Source organism: Alligator mississippiensis, chromosome 2 (assembly GCF_030867095.1).
Source record: "Alligator mississippiensis isolate rAllMis1 chromosome 2, rAllMis1, whole genome shotgun sequence".
Classification (NCBI taxonomy): Eukaryota; Metazoa; Chordata; order Crocodylia; family Alligatoridae; genus Alligator; species Alligator mississippiensis.
Genome location: NC_081825.1, coordinates 27,564,235 through 27,576,497, shown reverse-complemented (window position 1 = coordinate 27,576,497; position 12,263 = coordinate 27,564,235). Strand labels below are relative to the sequence as shown.

The 12,263-nt window shown below is 44.6% G+C and overlaps 1 protein-coding gene across 3 annotated transcripts in view; it reads right to left on the bottom strand.

Annotated features, from left to right (window-relative positions):
• Positions 1-12,263, bottom strand: part of EVC2 (EvC ciliary complex subunit 2) — a 174,026-nt gene that overhangs the window by 116,267 nt on the left and 45,496 nt on the right. For all 3 annotated transcript variants that reach the window (XM_059721568.1, XM_059721567.1, XM_059721569.1), the window contains 2 exons: positions 9,291-9,353; positions 359-493 (listed from right to left, as the gene is read on the bottom strand). In XM_059721568.1, coding sequence (XP_059577551.1) covers positions 359-493; positions 9,291-9,353 — 198 coding nt within the window. The remainder of the gene's footprint in view (positions 1-358; positions 494-9,290; positions 9,354-12,263) is intronic.

Below are 12,263 nucleotides of genomic sequence, written 5' to 3'. Positions count from 1 at the left end.
AACTGTAATATTCAATCTCATCCTAAGTGTCTATATTAGGAGAAAAGGTCACATTTTAAAATGTGTTCATTATCACATTTTAAATGTATATGGTTTTCAGCACAATTTGGAAACTACTGTAGCTAGGGATGAACACCTTCACAACAAAATAAGTGAGACTGGCTAGTCCTAGGCTTCAATTCAAGGCTGACCACACCAAAAAACAATGCCAGTGAAGTAAGCAAGATGTACATTCCCGAGAATCTGATCCAACACCTTTTAATGTATTTGTCACTGCTAACTCTTGAAAAAATAATCTGCATTATTTACCATTTTGAGAAAACTAGAAGATATATTTTATTATGAAAAACTGACTCACCTGTTTTTTGTGTAAAAAACTCCATTTCAATATTCTTGTTCGATGGACAGCATAAAAAATAGCACATGTCAAAACAAGCGACATAGCAAAAGCAATGAAGAAGCTTGAAACATGTATCCCATAACTATACAAAATCTGGAAACCAAAGAAAGAAATAGTGAACCTTCATTTTACCAAATACAAATAAAAATGAGATATAAAGATTACAGCTGTAAACTACATGGTGTGTTACTTTAAAAGCCTTTGTAAAAATATGGAATCACTGAGTACTAAGTTAATATTACCATGATTTTAACTACATTTTCAAAAATTCTCTTTGTTTCTCCATAGATTTTTCTCTTCCAGAGGTACCATTATGTTCATCTGACTTCCTCCAGAACATGCATTTTGGAATTCACTGAATTCAGCATAACAAAGCAGAATTTGGACCCTTCTTTTATTCTTGAGCCAAATACTGAAAATTTATCTCACTGAATAGTCATGTTAACTCCAGGATTTGGCTGTATAAGCCTTTACAGAGATGAAAGCAGCAGCTGCTATTATCTGAATAACTGCGCAGTTGTGAGCTACATAATTAATAATATCATTGCTTCCATGTTGCTATCAGAACATGCAAATTTTAGCTGTTTAACGTATTTCTAAAGTATGATTCAATTCGCTAAGAAAAGTAAAGAAAAATCCAACCCAAGAAACTGAAACAACCTGCTTCTGTTCTGATCTAGCTGTTCCTTTGTATTTAGAGGATACTTAAATGGTTAAATAGGCCATTATTTGCCACTTTAAGAGATGTAAAAAGCAGGTCCCATGGCTTAATTGACAGAATTGTGTATGAGAAGCTCTTGACTGACAACTGAGCTAATTGACAGAAGTGAGTATTATTTTCAATCATACTTACTCTACAATAATGAAACATGCAGAGTAGGGAAGCTCACTTTACATAAATTAGTAGTGAATGAATTAAATGGTAAATTATGTAAAAAGACAGACTACGTCCCAAATCTTTTTAAATGCCTGTCAATGTCTGCAAGAATTAAATGAAAAAAGAATACACATTCAGTTATTCATTTCATTAATAATTAATAATATAATTAATGTCTAGCAGCTTTTTCTTGTCATTTAACTTCCATGAACAGCTAATTACCCACCCAAAACATCCCCCAGCAAACTCCTCCAAGCTATTCACAGATCTACCAATTTAGCTGCAGAAACTAAACTGAGGTACAAAGTGGCAAACTCCATATAAAGGTTCTGAGGTCTAAGTGTTTAATTTATTTTGATACTGTCAAAGTGCAGAAGTACCCTTAGTATGTTTTTAGAGATACTACACTCCGATTGGCCTGAATACAAGCAGTACGAGCTGAATCTTTCAGAAAGCTGGCTATATGGATGCAATTTTTATCATTCTTCCCACACTGGAATATATATGACAGAAGAACCTTCTGTTTATACTTTTCCCTACAAACAGCCTTTTATTTCAGCATTACAATTTTTCAATAGGAAGCAGAGGCATGCAACTTTCACAGACCTGATGAGCAGAGCTGCAAGGTATTTGCACTGTCACTAAGACAAGCAATACTCACATTTTTTTTCTGGATCATAAAAATTACCATATTATAGGCTGCCAAGCATTTTATTCCAGTGAAGCAAAAGAGAAAAAAAAATAGTAAATCCTTAAAGAATGGCATGCCAGTCAAGTAAGCAATCAAACCATTTGATGGTTGACAGCTCTGAGGCTAAATTAAAACACAGTATTATCATGACTACAGGATTAATGCGCTACCATTCTTGTCCTAAATGACATATTAATGACCAGATAATATAAGGCTTTTGGCATGATCATGCAAATGCACTGGAGCAACATCAAACATAAATAACTAGAATAGGAGCTTGGCAACAGCTACAGGTAAACATGAAATGCAATACAACTCACCTTTCCTATGCAGGAAACAAAACTCATTTAGCAATTTTTGAGTTTAGTTTAGTTTATAAATATACAAAACTAAAACAGTAGCATACAACACACACCTTTCCCTTAACTTGCCATCACAAATGTGCATATAACAACTCACACATAGCTGAACAACTTTGTTAAAAAAATGGCTTGTTTTTCAGATCTCCCTGGGTGTGTCTACACAAGATACTATGTCGCTGTAGCAACGCACTATGGTGACGTAGCACTGCAGGGCACAAACCATGATGCCACAGCCATGTCACCATAGCAATGGGCTCCCTTGCTATAGCGCACTGCTACAGTGACATAGTGGCTAAAAATAACTGTGCGCTGCTGGCACGGTGCAGTACAGGCTGTTACTGCCACAATTTAGTAGTACTTCCAAAAGGAATTACTAAATGATGGTGCAGTAACAATGATGCCATAAGGGCATGTGTAGATGTGCCCATCGTGATCTAAAAACAAGCCATCCAAAGTCAAATGAAAAGGTCTTCCCAAGCCAAGCAACTGATTAGACTAATATGGTTAAGTCACACCACAATATAGCCACAGAAGGCATGGAAGTGACAAGGCTGCCATCATATCAAGCTACCTCTAACTCACCAGACCAGATGACTAGGTACCCACTTACAGCTGGGATACCGGGGGCAGCCTTCAACGAGAGCCCAGAGCAGAAACTGAATTCAATCTGGAGTCGCAGCAAGACACCTTTCCTGTTACACCACCACACCCTAGCAAATAGGAGCTCCTCTTGTACTTCTGTTACACCAGTCATCATTTAGTATATGGTGTTCACACCTCATTTAGTTGCCCCATCTTTGTGACCTCTGTATTCTCTAATATGTTCCCTCTCCCCATTTACAAAATCCTTTTTGTATCCTCAGGCATTTTGTGGCCCACTTCTGGACTATTTCTATTTCTGTTCTACTAACAAACATTGTTCAAACAAAGTTCAGACAGTCTAATTCTGCCATTTCCTAACCTTTGAATGTTTGGCTTTACAACATAATGTTTCTTTAATGTGGCTTTAATGTGTGTGTTATGTTCTAAGTTTAAAAATGGAGAAAAAACAGAAATACTATCCAGTGGCAACATATTGTCACCTATCTGGTTCATCAGCAGAGATGTAACTTTCAGACCCCTCACAAATTTCTGCCATTTGAGTGGATGGAGTAACTGGCAGCAGTGACAGTTTGCCATCCTCGATGAGGACTGCCACTAAAAGAAGAGGTGCATGCTTTGCCAGAGGGTTTCACAAATAGTGTCTGATAACTGAAGAATAGCTCAGGAATGTTCCAATCTAGACCTTAAAGTGGAATGCATCTAATAGTCAAAAATCCTATTTCTCCCAAACTTGACTCCTATCCCATTCCTTCCAAACTTCCCTCATCTCTTCCACATCCCTGCTTCTAATCCCAGTATCCCCACCAGGTCAGTCCTAATTCTCTTGGATTCCATTTCTTAGTGAGCCTTGGCTTCCTTCATCCCTCCAACTCCAAATCCCAGGCCCCACCTATCACAGACCTCTAGTCTCTGGAAGGCCATCTCTACCATTTAGGGACAGGGTAAGAACTACTGGGGATGTGGAGGCTTCTATGTACCCAGAGTGGGGGCTCCAGCCTAGCTGTGAGACTGAGAGATTGGTCTGAGGGAAAGAAGACCAGTGACCCTGGGAGAGAGAGGCCAAAAGCATGGCTAGGTCATCAGGCTATAGAAGGTGACTGTACAAAGGAGGTGGAGCCAGGGCACAGGAGGTGGAGCACCCAGTCAAATTGTACCTGACAAGTACAGAGGATAAGAACATGGTAGGGTTTCAAGCCTAGTAGAGAATGAGTGACTTGAAGGACTCAGAGAGGAGGGCCCAGGATGAAAGAGGGCAGATGGCCATGTGTGCTGGTGTCAGAGACCTCAATTGGCCTACCAGGGGCCAGGGCTCAATAAAAGGATGAAGGAAATAAGTCCCACTGTGACGGGTGTCCATTGTCGCAGAGAGCCTGAAGTCTTAACTGGCCAGGGAGTGGGGCCAGGCCTGGATAGGCAAAGGTCCCTGGATTGGGTCCACCAGCAAGAGATAGCAGGCCAGGGTCATCAGAGCCTGTGTGCAGGTGACTTGGAGAGCCACCTGAGGAGTGGGGCTAAGGAATGAGGGTCCGGAATGAGGAGTTGGACCAAGAAGACGATGAGATGGAGTTAGGGCCCGAGATCTTGAGGATGCCTGCCCAAGGGAGAGGAGTATGTCTCCAGGAAGGCCTAGGAGAAAATACAGTGAGATTAAGGTGGCCTGATGGTTCGTTCTCGGTAAGACCAAAAAATGCACTCTGCTAGAGATGGTTGCTGTGGCGGGACTGTCTATGGTGGGGCAGCCCCCAGGAAATGCCACATCTGTACCTCTCCAGTGAAAGGCAAGGATAGGGCACTGGAATGCCTCAGCCCCCACTGCCTTGTGGGTTACCCCATGGAGGGTAAAGGCTTAGGAAGCATACCCCTGATGGAAAAAATGAGGGTCCAGATGCCCCAGGGTGAAGTGAAGAGGCCTAAGTGAACCAAAGCCAGGCCTGGGGAGAGGCCTGAGCAGACTAGAGCCAAGTCATTCAGTGGATATGGGCCTGAGTAGGCAAAGCCAGGCCAGTGTGAAATGAAGAGGGCCTGAGTAGGCAAAGCCAGGCCAGTGCAAAGCCTGAGTCAAAAGAACAAGGCCAGTGTGCAGTGAATTAGGTCTAAACATAACTGAGAATGGAGCAGAGGGGCCTGAGCAGAGCTAGGGGTCCTGAGTTGAGACACTGGGGCCAAAATGAGTGAGGGACCAGAGTTAAAGAGTATGGCCGAGTTGAAGAAGACCCGAGTGATGAGGAGGCCCGGTAGGGGCTAGAACCAGATAAGACAGTAGAGTATATCGGATGTGACAAGAGAGTAACAGCTAAGTGTGGCCCAGTTGAAGCCATGAGCTGGAGTGCAGCCCAGCTCAGGAAGTGTATAGATTGTGACATGAACCAGTCGTGACAACTATAATGCCATCTGCAAGGCATGGGACACAGTGTAGGGAAGGCAGCAACCATGTGTGGTGCTGCCTTCCATAAGGCCAGGGCCATGAAGGTAGTTTGCACCACTAAAATCAGGGTAGCCTCCCACAATTTAAAAATTCACTGATACAACAAGGCATGGCAGACAAGTGTGAGGCTGACTGTTCCAAAACAGAGTGGTGGCAAAAAATTTTTTGTAGGTGCCTTGGTGCCACCCTGTTACACCAATGTTCCACACAGAATCATCTGTGCTGCTCACCTCTCTCATGCTGTATTTTTCTTTTTCCATAAAGTCTCAATCAGGGTTGCCTACTGTAAATTTACAAACAGTAAAAAGGCAGGCTAAAAATGCCCGTCTCTAAAGTCTGTAAATAAATTCAAGCATTTTGTAAAAACAATCAAGCTCCAGTTGCTTTATGAAGATCCTTCTCAGAAAGAAGCTGGACGGCTGGAAATTTGTCGAAGCACACAGATTAGAGCAGTGGCACTTGGTATCTGAGTGGGAGTGTAGCACTCTGCAGGAAACCTTCTTTCCATGCTTTGTAGGCCCCTCCCCCTCTAGCCATGTGGTGCTGCTGCTTCCTGTCCTGTAATACTGCTAGGTCACAGGTAGGCTTCTTCAGGGGTCCATGCTAGGATGGGGCAGCAGAACTGGCAGGGTAAGGCTGGAGGGATGGCCAGGGGGATGCACATGGTGCAGGGTGAGGTCAGGGGCCTTAGGGTATGGGGTGAGTAGAGGACTCTTGTGGTGGGTGCAACAGGGTGTAAAACCATGGCTGTAGTCACATGGGGTTACCAATCCAAGAAAATTGGTCTTTTACTGACAGTTAAAAAAAAGTGTCAGTAAAAAGTTTGCAAATTGTCTGTAAAAAGAAAGTCTTACATTGGCAACTCGGGTCTCAGCTGAAATGGTTCACCATTTTTCAGATTAAGAATGAGGTTGGAGAAACTATGTTGTTTGAACTTGTTAACAAACTTTTGGAGGTGTTTCTATTTTTCAAAACACTTCAAAAGTTTTTAAACCCCATTGCATGTTAGGATTTAAGCATTTTGGGAACTTTTTAAAATGTGAAGCAATGTGAAAACTACTAACTTGTTCTTGCTCAGAAATTCAAACCGAAACTTACAGATGGTAAAAGAAACAATTTCAATATTTTTTAAATGTTCCAGAGATACCGTTATTCTTTTTTCTACAGTTTTGTGAAATCTGAGGCAGAGAAGCACTTGCTAGTAATTCTCCTCCCCTTATAAGTCATATCAGGTAAAATGCATAGACTTACTCAAGAACTCATTGATTCTCAGCGTTTTCCTTCCTTGAAGATCCTATAACTCTACCTTCACAAAGGAATCAGCTCCTATTTACTTAAATGCTGCACAAATTATGCTGTTTTCTATGCAGTACCTGTCTCTGATATTTCCTCTCAGTTTTCCCTTGTTCTGCAACTGCCCTATCAATGTGACCTTTAAACTACAAATAATACAACCATAGCAACGTAGCTTTGGGGTGAAATAAACTATTTTCCTCTTTGTGAGTGAGCACCAGTAATCACAGTGCTCGCTCAGTGTCACCACCCTAATCACTACTACTTAGTAAAGGTTCCCCGCAATGAAACAGCCTGAATGGTTAATGGTATTGGTAGCGAGGTGAGGGGAGTGCTGAGCTTGGTAAAGAGTTTACTTTAGCAAGGTAGCTGTCAGATGGAGTGGAGAGTTGTCTAATGAAAATGTAATGGGAGAAAAGCACTACTTCCTGAAATCAATGTTACTTTGCAGGCTTGTATTTCACAAGTCAAGGACAAAAAAGCATATATTGGAAGGAAGAATGCCTAGGTCCCCACCCTGGATATTTGACTCATCAAAAAGAGCAATGCATTCCTCAGTAGATGTAAAATGACGTCACCCTTTTGGAATGCGCTCCAGAAACAAAAAATCCTAGTCAAGATGCATAAGGCCAACAGCAGATGTGCACTGGGGTTGTGCGAAACAGCACCTTTTCGTTCTGACTTCCGTTTCGCCATTTTGATGGGACAGTGTTTCGTTTCAAGTTTTGTTTTGTTTCGAAAGCACTGTTCCATTTCATTTCATCGAAACTGTTTTACTGTTTTGACATTTCGCCCATAGGCTATAATGGGAAAGCATGAAAATGCCTAAAACTTTGTCATTTCTTGCCTGATTCAGATTAAACTTGCACGGATGGTAGCCCCTTCTAAGGGCATGACGCCTGCCAAGTTTCAAGGAGATACATTCAGAGGTTTCTGGGGAACTGCACTTCAAACTGTTCAAAGCAAAACTTGTGATACATGGTGGCAAGTGGCAACCTCCTGTCATCCAACCCGCAGATCCAGGGGCCTGCACCCCTGGGAGGGCTGCAGGGCTGTGCCAGACTCCTTGGGGTGCAGGACCCTAGATCTGCATGGCTGATCATAGGATGCTACTGCTGCCACCTAGGACCGGTGCTGGGCGCAGGCTGTGCCCAGGGCTGAGAAGATTGGTGCTGCCGCAGGCCCGAGACAGCAGGGGCAGCCTCCTCTCATCCAACACGCAGATCCAGGGGCCTGTTCCCCCTCAGAGTCTGGCACAGCCCCACAGCCCTTCCGGGTGCACGGGCCCCGATCTGTGAGCCGGATGACAGGAGGCTGCTGCTGCCTCCTGGAACTGGCACTGGGCACAGCCTGCGCCCAGAGCCAGGAAGACTGGTACTGCTGCTAGCCCGAGGCAGCAGTGGCAGCAGCCTCCTGTCATCCGGCACACAGATCCAAGGGTCTGCACCTCTGGGAGGAGTCTGGCACAGCCCCGCAGCCCTCCCAAGGGTATGGGCCCCCAGATTTGCATGCAGGATGACACTAGACTGCTGCTGCCAGTAGCAGCACCAATCTTCCCGGCGCTCAGCACAGGCTGTGCCCAGCGCCGGTCCCAGCTGGCAGCAGCAGCCTCCTGTCATCTGGCGCACAGATCGGGGGCCCACACCCCCTGGAGGGCTGTGGGCCTGTACCAGACTCCTCCTGGGGGTGCAGACCCCCAATCTGCATGCCAGATGACAGGAGGCTGCTGCTGCCACCCTGCCAGGAAGATTGGTGCTACAATTCGGCACACAGATCGGGGGCCCGCACACTGGGAGGAGTTCAGCACAGCCCTGCAGACCTCCTGGGGGTGCAGACAGGCCTCTGATCTGCACGCCAGATGACAGGAAGATGCTGCTGCTGGTTGGGACCGGCGCTGGATGCAGCCCGTACCAAGTGCTGAGAAGACTACTGCTGCCACTGGTTCCAGCTGGCAGCAACAGCATGCTGTCATCCCGCGCGCAGATCCAGGGGCCTGCACCCCTGGAAGGGTTGCGGGGCTGTGCCAGACTCCTCTTGGGGAGCATGGCCCCCGGATCTGTGCACCGGATACCAGGAGGCTGCTGCTGCCAGCTGGGACTGGCGCTGAAGCCAAGTAAGCCCAGCTTAAAAACTCAAAAAGTTTTGAGCCCCCTTGTTTCGTTTTGAAGCCGTTTCGAAAGCTTTTGTTTCATTTTGATTTTGCTGTTTCAAGCTCGAAACACATTGAAACAACTTCAAAACGAAACACCTGGTGAAATTTGACACTGCCCTAATGTACATATTTCTTATCACCATTCTCTGGGGTTGGACAATTTTTTCTTTGAAAAATTGGGTAGAAAAATATAACGAGGCCCAGAGTTTCTCAGCTATCACTTCTACATTAGGAATTCTGGTGCTTTAGTATGAAGAGCCACCCTATCTCTTGTTTATCTGCTGTGCATGACAGAAGGACAAACTCACCTGCATACACAGTAAAAGGTCACAATGAGATTGAACTGATTGGCAAAACTTTGAATCCAGGAAGTACTGTAAAAGCATAAGGCAATGACAGAAAATGACTAAATAAAACATATAACTTGGTCCCCAAAAATCACTTTATCTTATAACTATATCATATATACTCAGTCATCTATGATTACCTTGGTCTTCTCCTCTGCTGTTATGGTGAGTAATGCTGTCAATGAACTCAGCTGTGTTTTATTCTGGAAAAGATATAAAAAAGTATCCCGCAAAAGCATTACAAAATGGCACAAAGACATTTCTAAACCTGGTGCACCCGGTCCTTTATGTTCCCCTACCATATGTACTCCAAGAGAAAAATCTATAATTTCTATTAAATGCACTATTGAAATGGCCTTCTACAGGGCAGCATCTTTAATATATATACCAATGACCAACTCATACAGAGCAATACGAGGAATTTCATATACACCAATGATCTATGTATCACATAGCAAGAGAAGTACTTAACCACTGTCAAGAACAGACTGACATGCACACTGAGATTATTACAATAGAACCAGCTTCATGCCAGCACAACCAAGATGCAGAGAAGCCAAGCGGAAATAAAACATCACCTGGGATGGAATCTCACTGATTAATCCTCTGAACCCTGTGTACTTGGGGGTTATACTGGACCAAAAACTTATCTTCAAAGCACATGTAGAGAAGACAAAAGGGAAAGCCAGATCCCACAACAAAATATTTCAAAAGAGGTCATCTCAAAATGGGAAGCAAACCCATTGCCTTATGTTACTCCATTATAGGGTATGCAATGGGAACGATCAGTCCATGGCAAGAAACTAGACCCAATTCTAAACAATAGTTGTCATGAAATAACAGGATGTCTAAAGCCAACACCAAAGGACAGCCTGTATTTACTGGCTGGCACTGTACCACCTGATATCATGCACTGATAAAGATTTTTTGAACCGATACTGATGGCAATTATAGCCATATCCGCTAATACCAGTCCAATTGCTGATAATGTCACTGATAAATGCTGCAGCGTCTGGTTGGTAAGTCTGTGGGAGGGAAGGGACACGGGGGGGGGGGGGGGAAGAGGGGTGCAGATCGAGGCCCCTGTGGTGAGGGAGGGAGTGGAGCTGTATGCACCCCTGGGGGAAGAATGGGGAGCATGTGCCCCCTGGATTTGTGCATGAGGCTGGGGCTGCTCTAGCCTTTTTCCGGTGACTGTGTTCAGGCCCAGTGGGGGCAGAGCAGGCACTGGGAGGGGTGGCTACAGCAAATTTTGGGGTAGCTCTAGCCCACCCATAACCTCCCTCCCAGTGCTGCCACTGCCTGCCCTGCCCTTCCCAAGCGCAGCTGCCAGGAAGAAGCTGGAGCAGCTCTGGTCCCGGCCCGCAATGGCAGCCCACCCTCACCCTGTGCACAGATCCAAGGGGTACATACCCCCCCATGCCCGCCCTGGGGGTGCGCAGTGACAGAAGCCACCCTCCTCTCCCCGCTCATGTCACTGGATCCATCTTGTGCCCTGCCCTACCCTGCCCTAGCTGCAGCGCCTGCTCCTGCCCCAGCCCCACTCCCTCCCTCACCGCGGGGGCCTTGATCTGCACCCCCCCACTCCCCTTCCCTCTCACAGGCTTGCCAGCTGGACACTACTCTCCAAGCTCCTTGGCTGCACTTTTGGCCACATGCATGCTGTATGCATGCAGCATTTATCAGTAACATTATCAGCGACATCAGCCAAAAAAAACCGATTACTGATAAAGTCAATTTTCCTTTTATCGGTGCTTATACGATAGGGACTGATGTACCAGTGCACCTCTACTGATATCAGAAGAAAAACAATGAGCCAAAATGAAAGATTATGGCAGATGGAAGACCCCAGGCATCCACTATATAGTCACACAAAAGTAACCAAATGACTTAGAGCACAAAATTGTTTATGACCAATGCTGCATCCTTGGACACAATGGCTGACAGGTCATGACTGAGATTAAAGGAGGAAAGACTATGCACAATTAGATGCCCTGGAACCCCAGGAGGACCTTCTCGGAGTGGCTGATACAGACTGGTCAAAATGGTGATGCTTGAATTGCCTGTGCATGCAAACTGGAAGATCAAAAACAAACATGATCAACTGGGGCTACTCTAATTACACGCATATATGAGAGTGCAGTGAAGTGCAGACCATAGAACACCTGCTCATTTGCTGATTACTTGGTGAGACCTGTACAAAGGAGGACCTTGCTACAGCGATGGAATTATGCATAATTCTTGAAAAAAAAAATCTCATTTATGACAAGGACATGAGAAAGAAGACTGCTACGAAAGTCTAACAGAAAAGTTCAGTATCTTATCTACCAATAATGGGAGCAGCCCCTGTGTGGGAAATACGCCACTCCTAACTGGATACTCATTCAGAAGTTAGAGAAGTTTCTCACAGCATTAACTGCTGCCTGCAAAGTCCTCAAGGGAGAACTGAAGGCGCACAAGAAAAACCCCAAAGGCAGCAAGTCTACTAAACTCAGAATGGACATTTCTTATCTTGTGACTCCCCTGCTTCTGGAAATCGCATCTTTAGTGTCTTCTTTACATACCCCAAATGTCTTCCCCCCCTTAAAAAGGACAATAAGGCAAGGGGAGCTGTGCTTCCAGATCCAGTTTGAGATGTGGAATTGTGAAATGACCTCAAGTCACCAAAACTCTCAAGAAACTGAACCTTAGTTGCTAACAGGAAACACACCTTGTCCTTAGAGAAATTAACAAAACACTCTCAGAGGACTTACACAAACTGCTGGATCAATTCTGTTTTTTGGTTCATCTTTTCTCCAACAGTGGCCAGATGTTTCAGAGGCAGGTATAAAACCTCATAAAAAGCAACAATGGAAAAACCTGTGCACAGGACTTTTTTATCCCTAAGATTGGTGGCTGATATTTCTTTTTAACTGTAACTCATGCAATTGTTCATTATAAGTTGAATTGAAAGGGCCATTCTCACTAGGAAGATTGGCCATCTTCCATATGCACCCTACAATTTAAAATAGCCTCTGAAAATTTCAGATACAAAGGATTTTAATAGCTATGTCTGTACATATGTACAAAGCCATGACAAGAGAATTGACCAGAGGAACAATCTCATTAGAAAA